Source organism: Pseudorca crassidens, chromosome 2 (assembly GCF_039906515.1).
Source record: "Pseudorca crassidens isolate mPseCra1 chromosome 2, mPseCra1.hap1, whole genome shotgun sequence".
In the NCBI taxonomy this organism is placed as follows: Eukaryota; Metazoa; Chordata; class Mammalia; order Artiodactyla; family Delphinidae; genus Pseudorca; species Pseudorca crassidens.
The window spans coordinates 52,647,780-52,672,363 of NC_090297.1; the positions used below are offsets into that span (position 1 = coordinate 52,647,780).

The 24,584-nt window shown below is 37.4% G+C and overlaps 1 protein-coding gene across 12 annotated transcripts in view; it reads left to right on the top strand.

Annotated features, from left to right (window-relative positions):
- The window catches only part of PATJ (PATJ crumbs cell polarity complex component), a 356,331-nt gene that overhangs the window by 192,201 nt on the left and 139,546 nt on the right, over positions 1-24,584 (top strand). For all 12 annotated transcript variants that reach the window (XM_067726362.1, XM_067726358.1, XM_067726363.1 and 9 more), the window contains one exon: positions 15,077-15,273. In XM_067726362.1, the coding sequence (XP_067582463.1) occupies positions 15,077-15,273 (197 nt within the window). The remainder of the gene's footprint in view (positions 1-15,076; positions 15,274-24,584) is intronic.

Here is a 24,584-nt window from a genome sequence, read left to right on the forward strand (position 1 = left end):
ACATCTCTACAAATGAACCAATTTCGTTCCTTTTTATGGCTGAGTAATATTCCACTGCATATATGTACCATATCTTCTTTATCCATTCCTCTGTTGATGGGTATTTAGGTTGCTTCCCTGTCCTGGCTATTGTAAATAGTGCTGCAGTGAACATTGGGGTGCATGTGTCTCTTTGAATTATGTTTTTCTCTGGGTATATGTCCAGTAGTGGGATTGCTGGGTAATATGGTAGTTCTGTTTTTAGTTTTTTAAGGAACCTCCATACTGTTCTCCCTAGTGGCTGTATCAATTTACATTCCCACAAACAGAGCAAGAGGGTTTCCCTTTTCTCCACACCCTCTCCAGAATTTATTGTTTACAGACTTATTTTTAAATTACTTTTGGCTTTTCTCAGTGCTGTTTTCAAAATCAAAACATTACTGATTTGTCTCAAGACTTAGTAAAAATCTGAGGTCAGTAACAATCTCTTTTTATACCTTGTTTTCCAGCATCTCTAAGGGTCATTAAGGCGTTTTGAGCTTGGTTGGAGACTTCTCTTGGTTTTTAGACATTTTTCTTTAATGTGTTTAAGAATTACATAGAGATATGTTTATAAAAAAAAAAGTGATGACTCCTTGGCTGTATCACAAGACTTAGATTTTGTAGATGTGACATGGAGCCCAGTCAACTGCATTTTATACACAACTACCTTGGGTGATCTGTGGACCACACTTTGGGAAACACTGGTTTGGGTGTAATGGTGCTGTTGCAGAAAGGTCTCACTGGGCATATCCATCAAGACTGATGATGTGTGATCCAGCCACTATGGAGAACAGTACGAAGGTTCCTTAAAAAACTACAAATAGAACTACCATACGACCCAGCAATCCCACTACTGGGCATATACCCTGAGAAAACCATAATTCAAAAAGAGTCATGTACCAAAATGTTCATTGCAGTTCTATTTACAATAGCCAGGAGATGGAAGCAACCTAAGTGTCCATCATCGGATGAATGGATAAAGAAGATGTGGCACATATATACAATGGAATATTACTCAGCCATAAAAAGGAACGAAACAGTTATTTGTAATGAGGTGAATGGACCTAGAGACTGTCATACAGTGTGAAGTAAGTCAGAAAGAGAAAAACAAATACCGTATGCTAACACATATATATGGAATCTAAAAAAAAAAAAGAAAAAAAATGGTCAGAAGAACCTAGGGGCAAGACGGGAATAAAGATGCAGACCTACTAGAGATTGGACTTGAGGATATGGGGAGGGGGAAGGGTAAGCTGGGACAAAGTGAGAGAGTAGCATGGACATATATACACTACCAAATGTAAAATAGATAGCTAGTGGGAAGCAGCCGCGTAGCACAGGGAGATCAGCTCAGTGCTTTGTGACCACCTAGAGGGGTGGGATAGGAAGGGTGGGAGGGAAACGCAAGAGGGAGGAGATATGGGGACATATGTATATGTATAACTGATTCACTTTGTTATAAAGCAGAAACTGACACACCGTTGTAAAACAATAATACTCTAATAAAGATGTTAAAAAAAAAAGACTGATGATGTGAACCTATATGTTTGAGCATGGGTGCAAATGTAACCATCTTCCTTAATTAGGGTGTATTAACTTTCCTGCATGCTAATTTCATTTTATATTTTAAGCCTAAAGGTAGTCAGTGAGCTTGCACTTTGCCTTTGTAGATAGATCATTTGTCAACTGCATCTGCCTCCCTGAATGATTGCCTTGCCCCACATCCCTCATTATCAGAGGGATTTAGCAGACTGGTCAGTTTTATCATAGCATGAAATAAGGAATTGGGATGAGATTTGTGAAAATGAGAGGCAAAGATAGCCCACCTACAACTTCAGTTTAAACCTGGCCTAATTGCCCCAGTATCTGAGACTTAGAATAGAGAATCTGGCCTAATTAATGAGGACTTTGGATTCCATTCCTGGTTTTGCTGTTTGTTTCCAATTGACCTCTCTCATCCTTGGTGTCCTTGATCATGAATGCCCTGTTCTGGTTTGTTTCCTTCTCCAAACTAAATGTGTTTCTTAAGAGTTTAGATAGCAATTACAGGATCTTTCTTTGCCTGCTGTTAAGTGACGGAAAGAAACAGCCCAATCATATTTGGAATTTCTTATGCTTTTGATGGTACCTAATTCAGTCTTTATTCCTTTCTCTTTTAATTCACCCTTTTATCCTTAGCAGGTAGCCTAAGGCCTGGCCCAGAGCAGGCATTCAATATATTTTTTTTTCTTTAGGAATGAATAGAGTGGAGTCGCTCCTTTCTCTGATTCCTTAAGTTCCCTTTTCTATTCCAGCTGGCACCTTAACCCAGTTTATATCCATTTCCTATCACTCTTGGGTTGCATAGTAATGGCCTCCTAAATGGTCAGGTTCCCCATTCCTCTCCTCTGAGCCATCCTCCCCAGAGTTGAGTGCTACTTCATCCTCAAAGAGCGCTCAAAGTGTTTCGTCCCTCTCTGCCTTATCTAGCAGCAGTTCCAGGCTTACTTCCCATTCATTCTTGAGCTCCAGGCCGAATTCAGCTGCTCTCTGTTGTTGATACCACAAACCAGCCCATTTAAACTAAATCGTCACCTCCTTGTGCCTCACTCCTTGTCTTCAAGGATCGGACCTTAGTTTTCCTTGTTCCTCTTAACCTTCCTTTACCTCAGATATCCAAACAGTTCATAAGCCTTATTGATTTTTTCTTTCGAATTATTTCCTACCACCACATGCGAGCTGAATTCTAATTTTTTCTCCACCATTTTTTTTTTAATAGTCTTTCTCTTGGTCTTCCTCTTTTCTCATCTCTCCTCTTCAAGTTGTCCTATGTGTACTGCTGCAAATTAATCTTCCAAAGGCTAGACTATGGGGATTGCCTGTGTGTGTTCTAGGTCTCCCCCTAAATCATGAATTCCAAAAGGACTGAGGCAGGTTTCAGAGTTCACTTTTGCCACTGTACCACATGTGGACACAACATGCTTCTCGATCTTTCTTATGTGGTGGGTAAGCATATGGGATTTGGAGTGAGGCAGACCTGAATCTGAACTCTAGGTCTGCCAATCCCTAAATGCGAGTTTGGGCAAGTTCCATAACCTCCATGATCCTCAGTTTCATCATCTGTAAGATGGGATGATTATACCTTATAGGATTGTTAGGAGGGTTTTATTTTGCTTTTCTTGTAGTTGTGAAAATTTTCAAACATTTGCAAACCTGAAGGAGAACAGTGAGTGAATTCCCATATATTGTTCTCCTGGACTTAGTAATTAACCAAGTTTTGCTGTAGTATTTGTTTTACCTATCATTTATTTTTCTTTATTGAAATAGTTTAAAACCATTCTCAGATTTGTCATTTCATTCATACATATACATCTCTAAAAGTACAACTATAATATTGTGCAATGTATATTATACAATATGTATAATTGTGTATATATACAATACATATACACACAGTATAACCCAATACTTGTTTGGTTTTATCTAATATATAATCCATAATCATAGTTCTTTATTGTCTCAAAATGTAGTTGGCTTGTTCAAATCAGAATTCAAACAAGATTCTCACATTACATTATTTTATTAAGTCTCTTCCCACCAAACAGAACATTACTACCACCCAGAATCACTTCATGCCCCCCTTTGATTCAGTTTCTTCTCTCTTCCCCAAAGGTCAACACTGTCACTGTCTTGACTTCTAAAACCATAGATTAGCTTTGCCTGTTTTTAAATTTGATAAAAATGGAATCGTGTGGTGTATACACTTTCCTTTCTTGGTTTCTTTCACTCAACAGTATGTTTCTAATATTCAAACATGTTGTTGCCTATAGCAGTACTTGTTTGTTTTCATTATTGAATAAAGTTCCACTGTATGGACATGCCACAATTTGTTTATCCAATTTACTGAGAATGGATGTCTTGAGGACTATATTTCATAATACCACATACACAAAGGGATCAACATAGTGTCTAACAGAGAAAGTTCAATTGATATTAATACAGTGCCTTATGTTTAAAATTTGCTCATTGCATATTGCTTCATTTGAATTTTGTTTCATCTAATGGGAACATTTTCGATTTTCACTATCGAGTATTTTTTTTCTCACACTATGGTCTCTTAAGGAAATAATTGTAATGATTCTTGTTCCAATTGACAGCCTGAATTATGTCACTTTAAAATTATGGTTGCTTTCCTTTTCCATTCTTGTATCTAAAATGGATTGAATTTTTGTGAATGAAAGGAAGGAAATGACTTAACTTCTCTGTTTTCCTTCCGAGTTCTGTATATACTTTTTGTTTAATTCTAGCCCTGACTCTCACCTGAGATTATTGACTCCAGAGCCGAAGTCTTTAGTTTCAGATCCCTATTTTACCACTCACTAGCTGTGTTACTGTGCAGGTTACCTATCCTCTCTGTGCCTTTGTTTCCTCATCTGTAAATTTGGGGATAATAATACCTATATTACAGGGTTTTCATAAAAATTAAATGAGTTAAACTATAGTAAAGTGCTTAGAACAATGTCTAGCTGTTATTTTCATACTTAACTGTAGTTCTCATGTTTTGTGTCTCAATTAATTTCTAAGTGTAGGTCCACATGATATTATCAAATTTATATACTGGCAAAAACATCTATATTTAAGAGGAAAGTTTGTTTATTTGTCACGTCAAATATGGTTTCTTTACGCTGACACATTTTCATTATTTTCTTTATTTGGTCTGGAATTTCACTTGAGATTTGCTCCTTCCTGCTAGAGTTCACGTGCTGTTTCTTCTGATTGGTTATGAGTTTTTTTCCATATGTTTTTACTTCTTAAATCTGCATGTACTAACAGAGAACTGAAAGTTGGTTACTGTGTAAGAAAATTAGATTAAGAGATGCTTCTCATAACCTGATTATTTAAAAGTGGAAAGGTTGTATTTAATGTATAAGAAACATATTTAAGTATTTCCTCTGTATTAAATTATTTTGTGTTGTTTGGAAACAGACCAGGTAACTAAATTCTTCTAAAATTGTATTGGGTCATTATTCTGGTGCGTTGAACATTTGTTATTAAAACACTGGGCATTGACTTGAATTGTTTCTTTCTTGGGAGAAAGGCTCCGTTACTTAGCAACACCTGATATCCTATGATGATACGAAAACACCCTGAGACCATACTGCAGAAATCTTATTGGCTTTTGTGGACAAGGAGAAACACTGATGCTTTGATACAGAATTATGAGCAAATTGGGATTCCTTTCTTCAGATAACATTGTCACAGGGCTGGAAAATCCATGTTTAAAGCAAGTGTGCCTATTCAGCTGAGTCAAAAGACTGTTCTCCCTCTCTAGTTATTCTAGTCTGATGTTCATTCAGAGGTACTTCAGTAAAGCCTGGTGCCAAAAGAAGTGGGTTACTTATCTCCTAATCTCTGTATTTAGAAATGGAAGGCATCTAGGTTATTTGGGATAGGAACTACTACCACGTGACTAACACACTGTGGAAGTCAATGAAAGTCAATATAAAGGTTGGCTGTTTGTTACAAATATTCCTAGGAAATACCGGTAACAGGTATGTTACTAAAAGCTAGTACTTACATGATTTGTGTGTGTGTGTGGAGGGGGGCGGGTGTTTGTGTATAGGAAACAAAGTATGGGTTCTTTGTATTTTTTTTTCTTAATTTTAGAGAAGAAACTCATTGGCTTCAAATATTATTTTATTATTTTTAATAGTAGTATTATTTTACTCTTTACCCACCTCTTCAATTTTTTTTAGTGAAATCAAAATAAGTTTTAGGAAAATTGTTCTCTTTATACCTTTTCCCCCCACATATCCTTTTCCTCACTCACTGGTTGCCATGGAAACAACTCCCTGCAGCTCTTAGAGCAAATGCCAGGCAGTGTGGGTTTCCCCTGTAGTGGGATCACATGTCTGAGGCTGTAGAGCAGTTTGTGCTGACTCAGCCATGCACAGGATGACCTCAGCTATGATTTCTCTCTTAAATGCTGAGTGAGCAAACTTGCTTGTGGTGTCTTGATTTTTCCAAAGATGAGAATTCAGGTCTGCTTTCCCCGCACACACTAATTTTGTTTTCCTTCTCCCCTTTTGAAATTCTAGATCACCTTTTTTTTTATACCCACAGAGTAGAAGCAATTGGTAATGGAAGTTACGGAAAACATCTGAAATTGGAGAAGGAGAGGTGCAGCCTAGGAGGAAGGGAGATAGAGGGAGAAAGACTGAGATTGAGATTTCAAAGTCATCTATTGTATAGTCAAGATAAATCTCTTATTTAATCCTGAGGTATGATTATGGAGCCAGATATAATCTCCATATCAGATTAGTTTTGTGTCAGGCATATTTAAAGGCTGCCTTAAATTTGGTATCTGTGAACTTTATGGTTGACTGTCATGTCCGCTGTAGAAAAAAGTTTTTGCATTGCATGGGAGATTAGTCTGTTATTTACAGACCCAGCTGCCCGTGAGAATAATCTAAGGACCTTGTTACAAAGAAAACTTTACCCTGTTTCTAAATTTTTCCCCAGACTTACTGGCTCAGGATCTGCTGGTGGAGCCCAGTCATGATTCTGTTTTGTAGGCTCTAAGGGTAATTTTTAGGTAGCCAGCCTGGCAGGTGATCTAAGGAGACTAAGCCTGGGAACCACTGTTTTGAGTTCCCCTAAGTGAACTTATTATTGAAAATTCTACCAGTCTAAGAGATAGCTGTGATGTGAGAGTACAAAGCTCTTAGGTTCAGCAGACCTGGCCCAAACACTGGCCAAATCACCTTAACTCTCTGTCAGTCCACTCACCTGCAAAAGGAGGTGTTTACAAAGATGGGAAGGATTCAATGACATGATGAACTGCGAAATGTTTTTTTTCATGTAAGGAGATAAACGATAATATGAGAATTCTAAAGATAGCTTCTTTTACTGAGGGAAAAATTGGAAATCATTTTTGTTCTTTGAGGTGTTATTGGGGAAATTTAACATGATTTGGTAAAGAAAAATTGAACTACAAACTAGAAGACCTTAGTTTCTAGCTATAAATTAGCATTATAGCATTATATTCATTTCTTCAGTCTTATTTTTGTTTATAAATTGGGGAGGCGGTGCGTGCTGTAAGAGAAGGTAGCTTTACACGATACCTTAGTTTCTTTCGCTTGATTTAAAAGTCTCTGGTTTTATGATATGGTGAAAACGTGGCATTTAATTTATCTGAAGAGCTGGACCTGTCATCTTTCAAGTCCCTTGTAGTTATGGGTTTGAATCAACATTGTAGGATAACTCAGATTCTGAGGCCTGAAAATCATAATACAAATTTAACTGAAAATTAATGATCATATGTGTTACAGAGCATTTGGCATTTTTTGTGTGTGCATGACCACAATCTCCTTTGTTACACTTACAAATAAAATACTTGTCCACAACATTTTCTTAAGACTTCATTTTTTTAGAGTAGTTTAGGTTCATAGCAAAATTGAAAAGGAGGTACAGAATTTTCCATATACCCCCTGCCCTACACATACATAGCCTCCACTGTCATAAAAATCTCCCACCAAAGTGGTACATTTGTCACAATTGATTAACCCAGATTGACGCATCATATTCACCCAAAGTCAGTAGTTTACCTTAGCATTCACTCTTGGTGTTGTATATTCTAAGAGTTTGGAAAAATGTATAATGACATGTATGTATCAGTATAGTATCACACAGAGTACTTTCGCTGTTCTAAAAATCCTCTGCACTCTGCTTCTACATCATATTGAAACTGGAATGCAAAGTTGTCTTCGTTACTAACATATATTATTATTATTTTTTAACATCTTTATTGGGGTATAATTGCTTTACAATGCTGTGTTAGTTTCTGCTGTATGACAAAGTGAATCAGCTATACGTATACATATATCCCCATATCCCCTCCCTCTTGCGTCTCCCTCCCACCCTCCCTATCCCACCCTTCTAGGTGCTCACAAAGAACTGAGCTGATCTCCCTGTGCTATGCGGCTGCTTCCTACTAGCCATCTGTTTTACATTTGGTAGTGTATATATGTCCATGCCACTCTCACTTCGTCCCAGCTTATGCTTCCCCCTCTCTGTGTCCTCAAGTCCATTCTCTAGGTCTGCGTCTTTATTCCTGTCCTGCCCCTAGGTTCTTCAGAACCATTTTTTTTTTTTTTAGATTCCATATATGTGTTAGCATACAGTATTTGTTTTTCGCTTTCTGACTTACTTCACTCTGTATGACAGACTCTCGGTCCATCCACCTCACTGCAAATAACTCAATTTCATTTCTTTTTATGGCTGAGTAATATTCCATTGTATATATGTGGTATCTGGCATTTTTATTGTCTTACTGCTCTTCCTGTTTCATGATGCACCAAAAAAAAAAAAAAAAAGAGAGAGAGAGAAAGAAAGAAAAGATAAAGTATCAATCTCTTTGCTTTTTGAGTTTCTTCAGTTTAATAGAGTTGATTTTTAAAATATATTGTATACATAGTCCTAATGGATTTTGTTACTTTTGAATACAAATCCAAAGAAGAAACAAACCATTTTTCTACTTCCTTTAACTGAAAGAATGCATTGTCTTTGAAACAAATTGCATGTGTCTAATGGTTTTAGGTCTCAGATGGCTTTTATGTAGCATTGTTTGGGGTTTTGGCAGAAATGTAGGCAGAGCAATTGAAGAAGACCTTAGAAATCATCTGTCTATGCTTCCAACAGGTGTATATTGTATATGTTAACCACCTAATATATGTCAGGCACTGTTAAGTGCAGAAGACAGCAGTGTGCTACATGTACAAGGAACTTCGTGGAGTTTATATTATAGGATAGGGCAATAGAAAGAAAGCAGAAATCTAAAAAGATACTTTCAGATAGTACTGTGAAGACAGACAAAACTGGGTTTGCATCCTTATTATATCAGTTTCTAGCTGGGTGACCTTTGGCAAGGTCCGAGTCTTATTTCCCACATCTAGATGCAGTGATGATAATTTCTACCTGATAGGGTGGATTTTTAGCATAAATGGAGAAAATTTATTGGACGATTTTAGTGCAGTTTCTGCAACTTAGCAGGTCCCCAATAAATTATTACTGAAACTTCATAACTATTCAAGGATACTCAGCTCTTAATTGTCCTAGGATTTGCTTCTTTGCTGAGCTCTGTTTTGTTGAGCTTACCCCCTTCTCCTATTTAAAAAAAAAAAAAAAGATAATTTTAAAAGTCAAGGAAAGCTGAATAACCCATGTTTAGGTAAATAAAGTTGGAAGAAGTTGGATGCAGGATTATTGGAAATGTCAGCTAAAATGAGTTTTGAGCATTATGCAGGAGAAGTTATATATGACCAGTAGAATGCGAGTTGGCTAGAGTATCTATGATATTCAGTGTAGTTTGCAGACATTAATTGGTTTTCCTGACGACACAGTGAAATGGATGGGTGACTTCAGCTGCTGGTATTTTTCTCATAGTTTTTCTCTCTCTGAATTAGAATTATTGATATGTATGCTTGTCTTCAATGATAGATTTTAAGGTTCTTGAAAACAAATTCAGTAGTGTGCCCTTCACATCACAAGCCTGACATGAATTTGGATTCAATCAATATTTGTTAATTGAAAAAATGGGAATATGCCAGTGTCATAACAAAACAATTGGCCAGAAAAATAGGGCTGGAGGTTTCAAAAGTTTGGGGTAACAAATCTACAACTTAGTCCCTTGGTGGAATGTTGATAAGGGAACCAATTTTTTGAAGGGTCTTTTAAGCCTAGAGATAGGGTCTTGTTTTTGTTTTTTTTAAAATAATTGTCATAAAATATACATAACAAATACACCATTTTAACTACTTTTTTTTTTTTTTTCCGGTATGCGGGCCTCTCACCGTTGTGGCCTCTCCCGTTGCGGAGCACAGGCTCCAGACACGCAGGCTCAGCTGCCATGGCTCACGGGCCCAGCCACTCGCGGCATGTGGGATCTTCCCGGACCAGGGCACGTACACGTGTCCCCTGAATCGGCAGGCGGACTCTCTGCCACTGCGCCACCAGGGAAGCCCCTTAACTACTTTTAAGCGTACAGTTCAGTGGCATTAAGTACATTCACATTGTTGTGCAACTGTGACCACCATCTACCTCCAAAACTTTTTCATCTTCCCAAACTGAAACTGTGGAAAGGGTTTTAATTCCACACTTGGCTGGCACACAATTTTAAAGCCACCTCAATGACCTATGAACCATGGGACAATCACTTGAAACAGTGTTGTTGTTCCTTTGCTCCTCAAGAAGTTGTCCTTGGGACTCCTCAATATAAGTAACTCAAAGAAGGGAATCCGGGGAATAATGATGCTAGAGCCCCTTCCCCTCCTGATTCCCACTGGAGGACTGTGTGCCTGCTTCCTTCATGCCATCATGGGGAACCACTGTTTCCTTTCACAAGTCTCAGTTTTCCTCAAGATAGACAAGGTTAAAGAAGAAAAAAGTTGCTTTGTCACCAATTTTAACTTAAAACCTCAATATAACTAAATGATGAAAATGAAATCATGGTTGTGTTGTTCCCCTAACATTTGGACCGTATGTCCTAGGAATTTTTAGTTAACATCCATTTTAAGGTAACAACCTTATTTTACAAATAAGTTAGTAGAGGTTCAGTATTTGGTCCAAGGAACCAGTGGTGTTAAGTGCCTCAGCTAGGACTTGAACCAAATTCTGACCCTTTAGCCCTTGCTGTTTCTATTCAGCCACAAGAATGCATTGATAGAGATTCACCTTTGGTAGCGCAATTTGAGTTGTTCATCATTTGTGATAGAGCCACATTTTACCAAAGGAGGATCCCTCGTGTCATTAATCATTTACATGTCTAAGCAGTTGAATGTATAGTTAATGGCCATAAAGGTTATTTTTTTTCTCTGAAGGTTGAACAAGTCAGACACATTTTGGAACCTGGAAGTCTTTTTATATTAATTTAACACTAAAACCTTTCTCAGCTCATTCTTTTTTTCAGTCCCCAGGGGCAGAAGATTGCACTAAATATAATCCTTCATAGCATGTTACCATCACTGGCCATCTGAGAGTCCTTGTTTGGTTTTCTTTGCTCCCTTGTATTCCTGTCTGTTTACACCCAGTATAATTAACCATACTAATGTGTTAAATATTTGTGTTTTTGTATGTGCACTTGCAAAATATGTGTTGTGGTTTTTGTGCAGAATGTTAATTCGCATAAATATTATTACATAATGATGTTGACCCCATTCTGTTTTTTCCCCATTTCATTCAGCACTATTTTGAAAATATCTTTATGTTAATACTAACATTAATTTATTATTAACTATTAATTTATGTCAAACACAAGAGAGCTTTAAAGTTATTTTATTTTATTTATTTTTGCGGTACGCGGGCCTCTCACTGTTGCGGCCTCTCCCGCCACGGAGCACAAGCTCTGGACGCGCAGGCTCAGCGGCCATGGCTCACGGGCCCAGCCGCTCCACGGCACGCGGGATCCTCCCGGACCGGGGCACGAACTATGCCCACTGCATCGGCAGGTGGACTCCCAACCACTGTGCCACCAGGGAAGCCCTAAAGTTATTTTTTGTCATTATAGTTTTTCATAGTTTTATTGCACTATGTCCAAAGGCACAGCCTGTATGATATTGATTTTTTTGAGACATATTGAAGTTTCTTTTATGATCCAATACACAGTCTGTTTCTGTAATTGTTCTGTGTGTGCCTCCCCCAAAATGTGTACTTTCTGTCTGTCATATGTCACAGTCTCTTACATATAATACCTTGAGCTTATTATGTTGTTAGTCTTCAGTTTCTTTTTTTTTTAATCTTTTGCTGCTTTATTATTTTCTGAGAAGTATGCGTTAAAATTTTGTTTTATTTGTTTCATTAACTGTGGTATCATTTCTTAACCATCTTACCCTATAAATCCTGTAAACAATACAGGTGAAAGTATAACTGCTCTGGTTGAATCTGGGAGAACAGGTCTTAAATCGAGTGTCCCCCCAAGGCCCCATCCCCAGAGTACCTCAAGGCACTTCTGCAGAGTCCATAAACTGGAATATTATTTCTTTTTTTTAAAATTTATTTATTTTTGGCTTCATTGGGTCTTTGTTGCTGCATGCGGGCTTTCTCTAGTAGCAGCAAGCGGAGGCTACTCTTCATTGTGTGGGCTTCTCACTGCCGTGGCTTTTCTTGTTGTGGAGCACGGGCTCTAGGTGCGCGGGCTTCAGTAGTTGTGGCACACGGGCTCAGTAGTTGTGGCTCACGGGCTCTAGAGCACAGTCTCAGTAGTTGTGGTGCACAGGCTTAGTTGCTCCATAGCATGTGGGATCTTCCCGGACCAGGGCTCAAACCCATGTCCCCTGCATTGGCAGGCGGATTCTTAACCACTGCACCACCAGGGAAGCCCTGGAATATTATTTCTGTAAACAAACTGTCAATTAATCTTTTAACCTTGTACTCTTATTTCTTGTCACCCACCCACTAACCCAAACAATTTTCCGTTCAAAGCCAGATGGGCTTTCACGTTCTCTTCCTCACCCACCTGCATAGATGCTTTTCCCCTTGTCATTACATCTACCAGGACTCTTCTTCACATAACCAAACTCTGTACCTTATTCAAAACCCTTCTTGTTTATGTAAACACTGAAAACAGTAACTCGAAAAGATATACACAACCCAGTGTTCATAGAAGCATTATTTACAATAGCCAAACAACCTAAGTGTCCATCCATAGATGAATGGGTAAAAGAGGTGTGGTATATATATACACAGTGGAATACTACTCAGCCATAAAAAAGAAGATCTTGCCATTTGTGACAACACAGGTGGACCTGGAAGGTATTACACCAAGTCAGATAGAGAAAGATAAATACTGTATGATTTCCCATAAACGTGGAATCTAAAAAATAAAACAAATGAACAAACTAAATAAAACAGAAGCAGACTCATAGATACAGAGAATAAACTGGTGGTTGCCAGAGGTGGGTGGTGGTTGGGCAAAATAGGTGAAGGGGATTAAGAGGTACGAACTTCCAGTTATAAGTAAGTCATGGGACGCAATGTACAGCATAGGGAATATGGTCAATAATATTGTAATATCTTTGTGTGGTGACAGGTGGTTACCAGACTTATTATGGTGATCAATTTGTAATGTATATAAATGTTGAATCACTGTGTTGTACACCTGAAGCTAATATAATATTGTATGTCAACTATACTTTAATTTAAAAAATAAGAGAAAAAAACATTCTCAAATTCTGCTTCTTCCATAAAATCTCTTCTAGCCATATCAATTCTTAGAACTCTAAAAGCAATTATTTCTAGTGCAATTAATTTAATGTTTATTCACTGACCTAATTCACTAATCATTTAGTATTTATTCAGTGACCAGCACTTGTAGTGGTTGGAATTTCTATTTACATAACTGTAGTTGTTTAATATTTGTTGTATTTGTTTGCTTCCCCTATTTTGCTGTAAAAGCATCTTGAGGGTACCATGTGTTTTGTATGCTCTGTTAAGGTACCCACATAGTGGCTTGTTCTTAGTAGTTGACCAACAAAAATACTTCGAGTTTATTTACTTCAGTGTTGATATGAATAATTTTATTTCTAATTAGAGGACAGTTTTATTACATTGCAATTTCTTTGTTTTATTGTATTTCGCTAAATGTGTTCTTTATTATTAATAATAAGCATTATCAGTGAAAGTTCTTTAAGATTCTCTTCAAATTCCTTGTAAAGCCGGCAGATTTAACCTCTTTATAAAATAAGCAGTCATTAAAAAATAAATAAATGAATAAATAAGCAGTCATTTATCATTCTTTCAATATAAATTTTTGCATAAAATAGCTTTTATGGGTTTAAATTTATCTTCTCTTATAAGGCAGTGTTATATCTGGTAAAGTGATGAAATGCACTAGGCTGTCTTCCTTCCCCTACCCCTTAACACTAATTATTCAAGTTAAGTTTTCAACTTGGAAGGTTCCTTCTAAGGACAATGAACTTAAGTCAAGTGTTAGAGCGTAGAGAGTTTCAGAATAGTCACAAGCTACTGCTTGGTTATTCAGCTGATAAGATGATTACATCACACGATGGATTAGTCAGCAAACCTCTGAGCCCTGGCAGCACACCTGGCCTGAGCTGGTGCTGTGTGGGGTACAAGGCATGTCTAAAGCAGTATCATTCCCAACACTGACCTGCCAGTGTGGTTTCGTTGCACAGAATCGACACAAGTGAAGTATAACCAGCCAAATCCTAAAATAGGTAATTTAGAGCATAAAGTGGAGATTGCAAGGTGAGACAGAAGATCAAATAAAAGAATTATAAAATACCTGTAAGTCATGAGCCGTTAAGTTCTTTAACGTGTATTTTATTTAATTTACCCAACTTCCATGAAGTGGGTATTATCATACCCATTTTAAAGAGGAAAAAAGTGGAATTCCATAGAGGTAATATAATGTATTAATTATTGGACATTGAGTAAGTGGTAGATTTGTGTATTGAATTCAGATCTGACAAGTAAATCAACATCCTTAGTTCCCCTTGTTTTTACTCACATAGCACCCAATATTGTTTTGTACCCTTTGTATACTTTAAAGAAATGTAATTATTTAGAATTAATTGTTGATTTTCTTTCCTACTGGACTGCAAGTCCATGAGAATAGAACCATGTCTGTTTTGTTCAGCACGATATCTCCAAGACCAAACACTTTGCTTGTTAACACAGCTGGTGATCAGTATATATTCTTTGTTTCCCTTTTTCTTTTTTTGGAAGTTGGGGGGTGGCGGGGTAGTGCAGGGAGGCTAGGGTTTCCACCACATTGTGTTGACTCTCTTAGGTAAGAAAATAATATGTAGAAAGTCTAGGCCAGTGTGAACCTGAACAATCAGGGAAGGTTTTATGGGTGAGCCAACCTTGTTAGATGGAGATAAAATAATTTTTAACTGTAACCTATATATAAGGCTTTGAATGACATCAAGTACTTCGCTCTCAAGAAGGGACAGTTCTTTGTAGAGGCATCATCAAAGATGGGGAAATGCCAGTATCTTGCTAATATAGATTCAAGTGCTCTATTTAAATTTTTTTTACCTTTTTTTTTTTTTAATAGAAAAAATCAGGCAAAGATATGCAGACCTGCCTGGAGAATTGCACATTATTGAACTTGAAAAGGATAAGAATGGACTTGGACTCAGCCTTGCTGGTAACAAAGACAGGTCACGCATGAGCATATTTGTGGTGGGAATTAACCCCGAAGGACCCGCTGCCACGGACGGGCGAATGCGTATTGGAGATGAACTGTTGGAGGTGAGGGGCATATATTCTTTTTTTTTTTTTTTTTCCTATTAGGCTCATTTGATTCTTCTAATAAAATCTGTCCAGTTACTTTCATTATAATGATCACATAAGGGCAAAATCCATCCATATATTTATATATACTCTGTATCTAATATGTCCATCCATCTAGGGGCATATATCCTGAGTTTCTGTTCTGGTGAGATGAAGGGGTATAGAGGATATTGTATAGGAAAATGAAGTGAAGGGGAAGAATGTTATAAATTACATTTTTGTCAACTATTTATTATCATTTTCCTAAGCGAGAACAAAAATCATATTGTTGCTTACAGTTGCTGTTTGCTGCTTGAGTAAAAACTAATCTCACAGGGACTTGCCTGGCGGTCCAGTGGTTAAGACTTAATGCTTCCACTGCAGGGAGCACAGGTTCGATCCCTGGTCAGGGAACTGCATGCTGTGTGGCATGGCCAAAAACCAAACCAAAACCAAAACAAACAAAAACAAAAAAACTAATCTCACAAAATAATTTAGGGGTCCTTAAGTAAAATCTCATGGAAACACATTAAAAGAATAGGGCTTGTTTTTAAATATAAATTCCAAAAGGTTCAAAACTAATTTGTGATTAATCTGATGTTACTAGTGTTTATCAAAATCCTCTTCAGCTTCTGAATTAACCGTTAAGTATGACATTTCTTTTTGTTATTGTTGTCAGTTTTTTGTGAAGGTGTTATAGCCGACAAAACTTTATGAACTGGTTGTCAAGGATTGGTTAATATCTGTGAAGTTGGTGATGTGGTTAAGGCCACAGGTTAAGGAATAAGATTTCTTATTTAGGAATAGGAGAAAGATAAGAGAAGTTCAGAAGATGACTGATCCTCTGCTACTGCTCTGGATGAGTTCATCAGTAGTCTGAAAAGGTTATCCTCATTTTCTAAGCTTAAAGTCAGGGCTTCTGCTCTGAATTTATCTTAGTTTGATATTTGTTTGCCTGTTCCTCATTCAGCTAACAGTTTTTTGAGCGTCTCTTAAGACTGAACACAAAGAGATGAATACATCCAGTCCCTTCATTCAAATAGCTCACATTCTCGAGGAAGAAAAGAGACATAAAAAGATTGTCGCATAACAAAAATGAAAAAAAAAATTATAAAAACAATCGTAACAAGAGCAATCTGTACTTGGTACCAGACATAGCTTTACTGCTGAAGTCACAAAGTAAATGAGGTGCTGGGATTCAGTATCAGGCAGTTTGACTTCTTAGCTCCTTGTTAACCAGCGTGCTCTAAGGCCTCTTGGATAAAATGCTCCAACACTTGGACATTTGGGGGAGCTGAATCACAGAGGTACCGAGTGTCAGACTGCTTACTTAAAATGAGGGCTTTACTAATTTTTCATTTTACAGTTTCCTCTTCAGACTCAGAATAGAATTCATAGTCATCCACAGTGTGACTTGCCTAATAATATCTACAGCTAAAGCTGATCAGACACAACTGTGGGGACGCTAGTATCGCCCTCTGTCTTCTAAGCCCCAGTAGTTTCTCCCCATCTAAAACCTGTTTTCACAAAGAAGTCACTTATGGAATTACTTTTCTTTGCTTGTTCTTTTGTAATATAGCATCATGAAAGGGACCCACATGGGGTAGTAGCACTGATTAGCATAATCATTATGTAAATAAAAATCAAAGGTGACAGTGTGTATTAACCAATATAATTCATTGCTTCACGTTCATTTCCTTTGGCTCATGTTTAGAGATTTCTTCATAAACGAAACTGAAGTGATAGTGGTGGTAATAAGATGAAAGTAAAAGCTAATTTACTGAGTTATTCCTAGCATTTTACCTATGTGCTCGCACATTTGTATTCAGTATTCTTAAGAGCCCTATATGGTATGTACTGTTGTTATCCCCATTCTGTGGATAAGAAAACTGCATAAGTAACTTACAGAAATAAGTTACTAAGAACCCAGGCTTGCCAGGCTCCAAGAACTATGCTCTAGCCACTGAAGTATACCGCGTTCCCCATGGTGCTTCAACCAAACCCAATCTGTTTAGATCCACGAGAATCCTGATTTATGATGCCCTAGGCTTTAGGAAATCATGTATATTAAATCATTCTCTTGTATTATATGTACCTAAACACGTACTTCCTGTCTCATGTGGTACATGGAAATGTTCCAAAAGCTATACTTTGGAACATGAAGATTCTAGTTCTATTCTCTCTCTAGTTCTATTCTCTCAAGACTCAAGATGGAATGGCCGATGTGATCCAGACCAACAGGAGAGCTGGTATTTTATTTCTCTGTCTGACATTTTATTAGATAGAGGTAACAGATGAGCTGTGGCTGCACTGAGAGTGTTTTACAGACCATACAGAAAAGTATGCAGGGCAGTAAGCACTGGACTAGGAAGACCTACTTTATCTTTTTTTTTTTTTTTTTTCTTTTTGCGGTACGCGGGCCTCTCACTGTTGTGTTGTGGCTTCTCCCGCTGCGGAGCACAGGCTCCGGACGCGCAGGCTCAGCGGCCGTGGCTCACGGGCCCAGCCGCTCCGCGGCATGTGGGATCTTCCCAGACCAGGGCATGAACCCATATCCCCTGCATCTGGCAGGCGGACTCTCAACCACTGTGCCACCAGGGAAGCCCCCTACTTTATCTTATCCCAGTTCTTTCAGTTATTAGTTGCATTTCAGAAGGGGCTTAAAGTACATGGCACGTGGTTGACTGTTAATTAGATCACATTTCCTTCCTTAAAGACAGAAACTTTAGGTATTTGTTTTCTAGGCTAGAGGCTAGAAGAGCTCTCCTGACTGAAAAAGAATATTAACATCTTGCTATTTCAGGGCCCTCCTATTCCTTCCTTTGACTTTCTGGATTTGGTCTTTTGTTGCTATTCAGTAACTTCATCTTTGTTCAGAGATGAAAAGAACAAGATTAAATATGGTAATAAGTTAATCGCCCTGCACTCTCCACTGAGTCTCTTATTTAAATAAAATAAAATAAAATAAAATATGTTGGAACACAGATTCTAGCATCACAGACCTTTGGCTAGTTATTTATTTTCTCTAACCCTCAGTTACCTCCTTTATCAATTGGACATTCTTCATTTATTCAGCAAGAACTTTACTGTGCATCTGTTGTGTAGGAAGAAGTATGTGAACACGGTGCGATTTTTTCATTGGTGAACAAAATCCATGGTCCTGTTCTCATAGAGCTTACAGTCTAGTGATGGTATAGCCTCAACCTCAGAGGATGTTATGAGAATTAATGAGAGAAGATATGTCAAGTTTTGCCACAGTATCTGGCACCTGGTAATACCATAATGAATTTCAGATGATAATATTTATAAAATAATATTTTCATGTGGATTTGTGTATTTTGGTTCCTTTTAGCTTGTTTATATTAATACATTTGTCTATGAAAGTATGTTCCAGAGGGAAGCCACCTTCTTTTTCTTCCATAGCTCCATGCAGCATATTGAAAAGCTGAGAGAGTAGAACAGTGCACATACTGAATTCTTATGCAGTTATAAGTCATCTTCTCATATGCTTCTGGCTCTAGGTCAGGGATGAAAGGAAAAAACTCATGTGGGAAATATTTTTTCTGGTTTATTTAGGGCTGAGAAAAACTTTCAATCATTTCTCTATGATATGTGAAGAATTTGTATATAGCATAATATCAAATCCAGTGTGCTTCTGAACTGAGAATAAGACATCGATTTAACGATGAGTACCAGGAAAGCTGGAAGCAGTGTTACAATAGTTGTTCTTTGGATAAGCAGTGTATTAGATTGCAGAAGGACACTGCATCACGAAGGAGGCATTTACAATGGGCTTTTAGATTATGCTTACGAGATTTCTGGGCTAGAGCAAACCTTTTGTATTTGCTTACCCATTCACACTCCATTTAATTTTGTCAAATGAGGTAAAGTTATCCATGTCTTCATTATTCTTCCAACTCCACCATTGTGCTCATGTTGTTTCTCATAATTGCTTTTGTTTTATCATTATGTTATTACTTTGCTCACAGCTTCTTTTATTTATAGTTGATCTAACTACTTTTAGACCCTCAGATGAGGCTAATTTATAGAAAGTAGAAACGAGAATGGTCAAACATACACTGTAGCTTCTCTGAAGTGAGAAACTCTGCATCTCTACTCGAGCCCCATCCGTGACTGATTTTTGGCATGACACCCGCCAGCAGTTTTGTTGCTGTGGGACTGCATCGTTACAGTGCTAGAGCAGTCCGCGAGTTCTGTCGATTTATGACTCATGTATAAAAGAAATCTTACATTGAGCTCCCAGAAGACAATGTGATTAAATCTCAGCTTCTTTCCCCTTTAGTGTGATGCTGGTGTAGGGGTTCTGAATTAATTTCAAAAGGCATTAACATATAATTACCATGTAGACTGGAATGAGACTTTCAGTAGATTATTGGCTTTCCCTCAGCAATTAGTCCCAGAAAATACACAGGCCTGGGCATGGTGCTTTCATATGAATATAGGATTTATTTATAGTCTTCCCTACAGTGAAAGTGTGGGGATAGAGAGCTGATCGCGCCCTGTGGGGAATTGGTGTGACTTGTCAGGTGACAGAGGCAGCCAGAAGGAACAGTGTGGTGGCACAAGAAGTGCACAGTGGATGGGGCTAGCATGTCTGGCTCCCACACCCTTCAAGACAGAGGAGGAAGTTCGTTCCCTTTATAATATTTACCTGCGGCATAGTCTAAATTAAATCTTGTTAATTTTGCGCGTGTATAATAGGTTTATTTAAGAACCATTAAAAATTAAAAGTATGAATACTTTCCATATTTGCCAGGGATAAAGACCTAGAACTACAGGTAAACTCAGATCTTTTTGTCTAGTAATACTTATTTTATAAGAGGAAAAAACTGAAACCGTAAAAATTAAATGACTGACCCAGGTAGCTGTAGCTGCTTTAAGACAAAACTCCTGTCTGAGGGTCCCTGCCACCACACCAGTCCCAAAGGTTGAGCCTTCACTCTCTGCTTGTTGCCAGTGAATTATATTTGGAAGACTTAGATGCGATTTAGAAGTACACTACAGTAGTGAATAAATCACCAGCTCTTAGGCATCCATAGATAAGATTCTAATTTACAGTCAAACGTTTCTATCATCTTAGATTGGCTCTTTTAGATTACCATACATGGATGTAATTTTATAAAGTACGCTTCTTAATGAAGTAATTATTCCCCAAGAGACCTCATGGAATAAAATATTCCATTGTGGAAACACTAGTTTGAGGAGAAGAAAGAACAGTAAAGGATTTCAAAATTGCAATAAAATTATTTTTCCTATGTTTTATTAACAAAATAGGTTTATAATAGCTAAAAGTGCAAAAATAAATTGATTGACCAAATTTTTTTATTGTGTCCGTGGTGTCAAAACATATCAAATTTTACATTTTAAATAAGTGATTTATTGTATGTCTATTATATCTCAATAAAGCTGCTAAAAAATGAGTTGATCAAACCTGACAAAAACCATGAGCAGGTCCTGAATATGACCTTCCTATATACAAAGCTAAAGTCACCCCATTTTCTGACTCTCAAAATAGTCTCCAGCCTAATTCACAGCTCTGAAAGTCAAAAGAAGAATGTGGTGCTGGCTGAGTGGTCAGCCTCACACAGAAAACTGTCCTGGGACCCCTGATGTGTATACATTTTTCCTTTCTTCCAAGTGCAGTCTCCCTGGTCATTACAGCATTATAACCAATAGCTGTCTGCGTTTTGCTGAATCATCTTCCCTAAGTAATCCATTGCATTACATTCAATTTGAGTTACAAAAAGATGAGATTATTAAAAGAAATCACGGGTAGGGGAGCTCTATTGGGAATTGAGCTAACATTGAACACTTACTATTTGCTAGGCAGTGCTAAATTCTTTACATGCATTCTCTTTTATAACAAAAGTAGGTGCTATTTTAATACCCATTTTACAGATAAGGAAACTGAAACTTGAGGGGCAGAATCAACATGTAGACACTGGCTTTTCTGGCTCTAAAGGCTATGTTCTTGAGTTTAGTTCTGGATTGATAATGATTCTAGACAATAACCAGTGAATTTCTCATCATTTTGTAGTTTTGGTAGATTTAGATTAATGCAGTTAATCCAATGCCAGTTTAAAATATCTGAGATAGGACTTGGTGGTGCAGCGGTTAAGACTCCACGTTTCTACTGCAGGGGGCGCGGGTTCGATCCCTGGTCTGGGGAACTAGGACCCCACCTGCCGTGCAGCGCGGCCAAAAGAAAAAAAAGATAAAATAAACAAATAAATTTTCTATTAAAAACTAAAAAAAAAAAAAACTGAGATCGTTTCTCACAGTGCAATACCCTGTTAGTCTTTTTATCTTCAAATTTAATGCCACTTGGATTCATTAAAAGAAGAATGCAGTCAGTGAAGTTATAGGCATCTCTTAAGAACCAAAGAAGAAGAAGAATGTTTTTTTTGTTTTGAGATTGTTCTTGCCCAAGTTGAGAGCTTTCCCCTTCAGTGCCATTATAGAGTTCAGATTTTATTTCAGGCCGTAGGAAATATTATGGAAAACCTTGCTCATATAGTTTGGCCTGATTCTTTTCTGTGTTTCCCGGAGTGAAGTCTTTGAGCTCTACTCTTGGCCATTTCTGTTTCTGTCTTTGGCTTGTCGGGGGAAGTGTTTTGAATTATTCGGTCACATGTCATTATCTTTATGCTGCTGAAATATTTAGGCTAAAAATCTATTTTGTTACTGATCTTTTGGAGGAACGGCAATCACTTAATTTTTATTATTGCAGTCCTCGTTATTGCTCCCCAAAAGCTTTTTATGGGATCGCTACAGTGAGCCACGTTGTCTTAAAATCATGGCGAGAAAGTGGCATGAAAGAGAAAGTAAAAATGAGGATATTCGAAGGAACTCAATTACGGTGGAAGATTATAAAAAAATAAGCATAGGAATGTATGCAGGGGAAGAAACATGCCATTTGGAAGGAATCAGTGGATTTCAGCAGTGCCTCTCAAGACTCTCCTTAATGCAGTTTTCCCTCGGACCCTTACATGACATATTGGGATAGTTGTCCAGGCCTCTGGTCTCTCCTTTTTCCAATTTCTTGCCCACTCCCTTCCAGCCCCACTCATTGTCATACTGAAATGCAGGCTGGAAAGACATGCTCTTCGGTTATGGAAGAGTGTTTCCTTATGTCAGCCTCATCATATAATTTATTTCTGTATTTTGCTTTATTTGCACAATAGAAATTTCTTACAGTCACCATGCAATCTTAAGACACAAAGCCTGAAAGAAAAGTGTTAATGAAATTCTTATTCCAAGTTTGACTTACTAACAGTATCAAACACCTGCTTGAACTCATCACAAACATGGGTCCTGTATGTGTGTTTTAATTATAGTTTTTAAGAGACAGGCCTAAAATCAGTAATCCAACCAGAAAAGCAGGTGTTCCACCCAAAGCAGTAAGCATATGCCAATTTCTCATTAAGTCAGGAAAAATTATGCATTACATGTCAACCCCAGACCAGACATCAGTTTCCTAAAATGCAACTAAGACACAGTAAAGATATTGTATGTAGGTAACACGTAATTATGTTAAGATGTAAAGTGTCTGATATTGCTTCAGAATCACAAAATAATATGATGCTAACACACAGTTGCTTTGTATGCAGTAACATGGCTTCTGTTAACTCTGCCAGCATCTAAGCTGTACATCCTCCTTGTTGACACTGAGTTTGTGTCTCAAAATATCTTCCTGTGATCCTGTACTTGAAATACAGCTCTGACTTTTTCCCTCACAATGTTTTGTTTAAAATCTTTTGCTTTGTATTGGGAGTATAGATATAAATTTTTCCTTTATAAGCATTTATTGAAAAATATTGTATTGAGAGAGATGTAGATTCTATGAAGTTTGAGTATTAAAAATCAAAAGGTATGGGAAAATGTTAACTGGGGAGGTATACCCTTATATGTTTTCTGCCCTTTTAAAAAAGCTTTATTATGGAGGGTTTTTTTTAATCTACAAAATAAACAGAATAACATAATGAAATTCTCTTGTTAGCCATCACATTGATCAACAATTACCAATACTGTCATTTGTATATCACCTGTACCTCCATATACCCACCCCTACTCAGAAAATATTATTTTTATAGTCCTGTGTGTATATGTATGTGTGTTATAATTTACATAAAATGAAATGCACAGATTTTATCTGTACAATTTTGACGACTGTGTACACCTCTATAACCCAAACACCTATCATTTCCATCTCCCCAGAAACTTTTGTGGAGTATCAATTCTTCTCCTCATTTTTAATTATTTGTCTTTTTATAATTGAATTGAATGTAGGAGTTCCTTATATATTCTGGAATATATTCTGGATACTAGTTCTTTATCAGATATATGGTTTATGGATCTTTTCTCAATCTGTGGCTTGCCTACTTATATTCTTAATGGTATCTTTATATGTATAGAAGTTCTTAGTTTTGATAAAATCTTCATTCATTTTTTTCTTTTATAGTTGTTGTCCTAGCTAAGAATCTTTGCCATCCTTCAGGTTGCAACACTATTGTCCTATATAGGCTTTATAATTTTAGCTTTTATATTTAGTTCTATGATTCAGCTTGAGTTATTCTGTGTATGTGGTGTGAGATAGGGGATGGGGCTTATTTTTTCCCCAGCTGAATATCCAGTTGTTTCGGCACCATTTGTGAAAGACTTTTCTTTCCCATCGAATTCCTTTGCACCTTTGTCAAGAATGAGATGACCATGTAACTATACGTATATTTTCAGGCTCTCAGTTCTCTTCTATTAATCTGTTTATCATTTATGCCATTACTGCATTGCCTTGATTAAAATGTATCTTTATAGCAAGTCTTTAATTCAGGTTGTGCTAAATCCTTTGTTCTTTTTTAAAATTTTTTATAGTTGATGTAAAATTATAGTCGATTGTAAAATATTACATACGTACAGGTGTACAATATAATGATTCACAGTTTTAAAGGTTATACTCTATAGTTATTATATAAAGTACTGGCTATATTCACTGTGCTGTGTAATATATACTGGTAGCTTATTTTATTTTATTTTTAATTTTTGGCTGCGTTGGGTCCTTGTTGCGCGCAGGCTTTCTCCGGTTGAGGTGAGTGGGGGCTACTCTTCGTTGTGGTGCACGGGCTTCTCATTGCGGTGGCTTCTCTTGTTGCAGAGAACAGGCTCCAGGCACGTGGGCTTCAGTAGTTGTGGCATGTAAGCTCTAGAGCGCAGGCTCAGTAGTTGTGGCGCACAGGCTTAGTTGCTCTGCAGCATGTGGGATCCTCCCGGGCCAG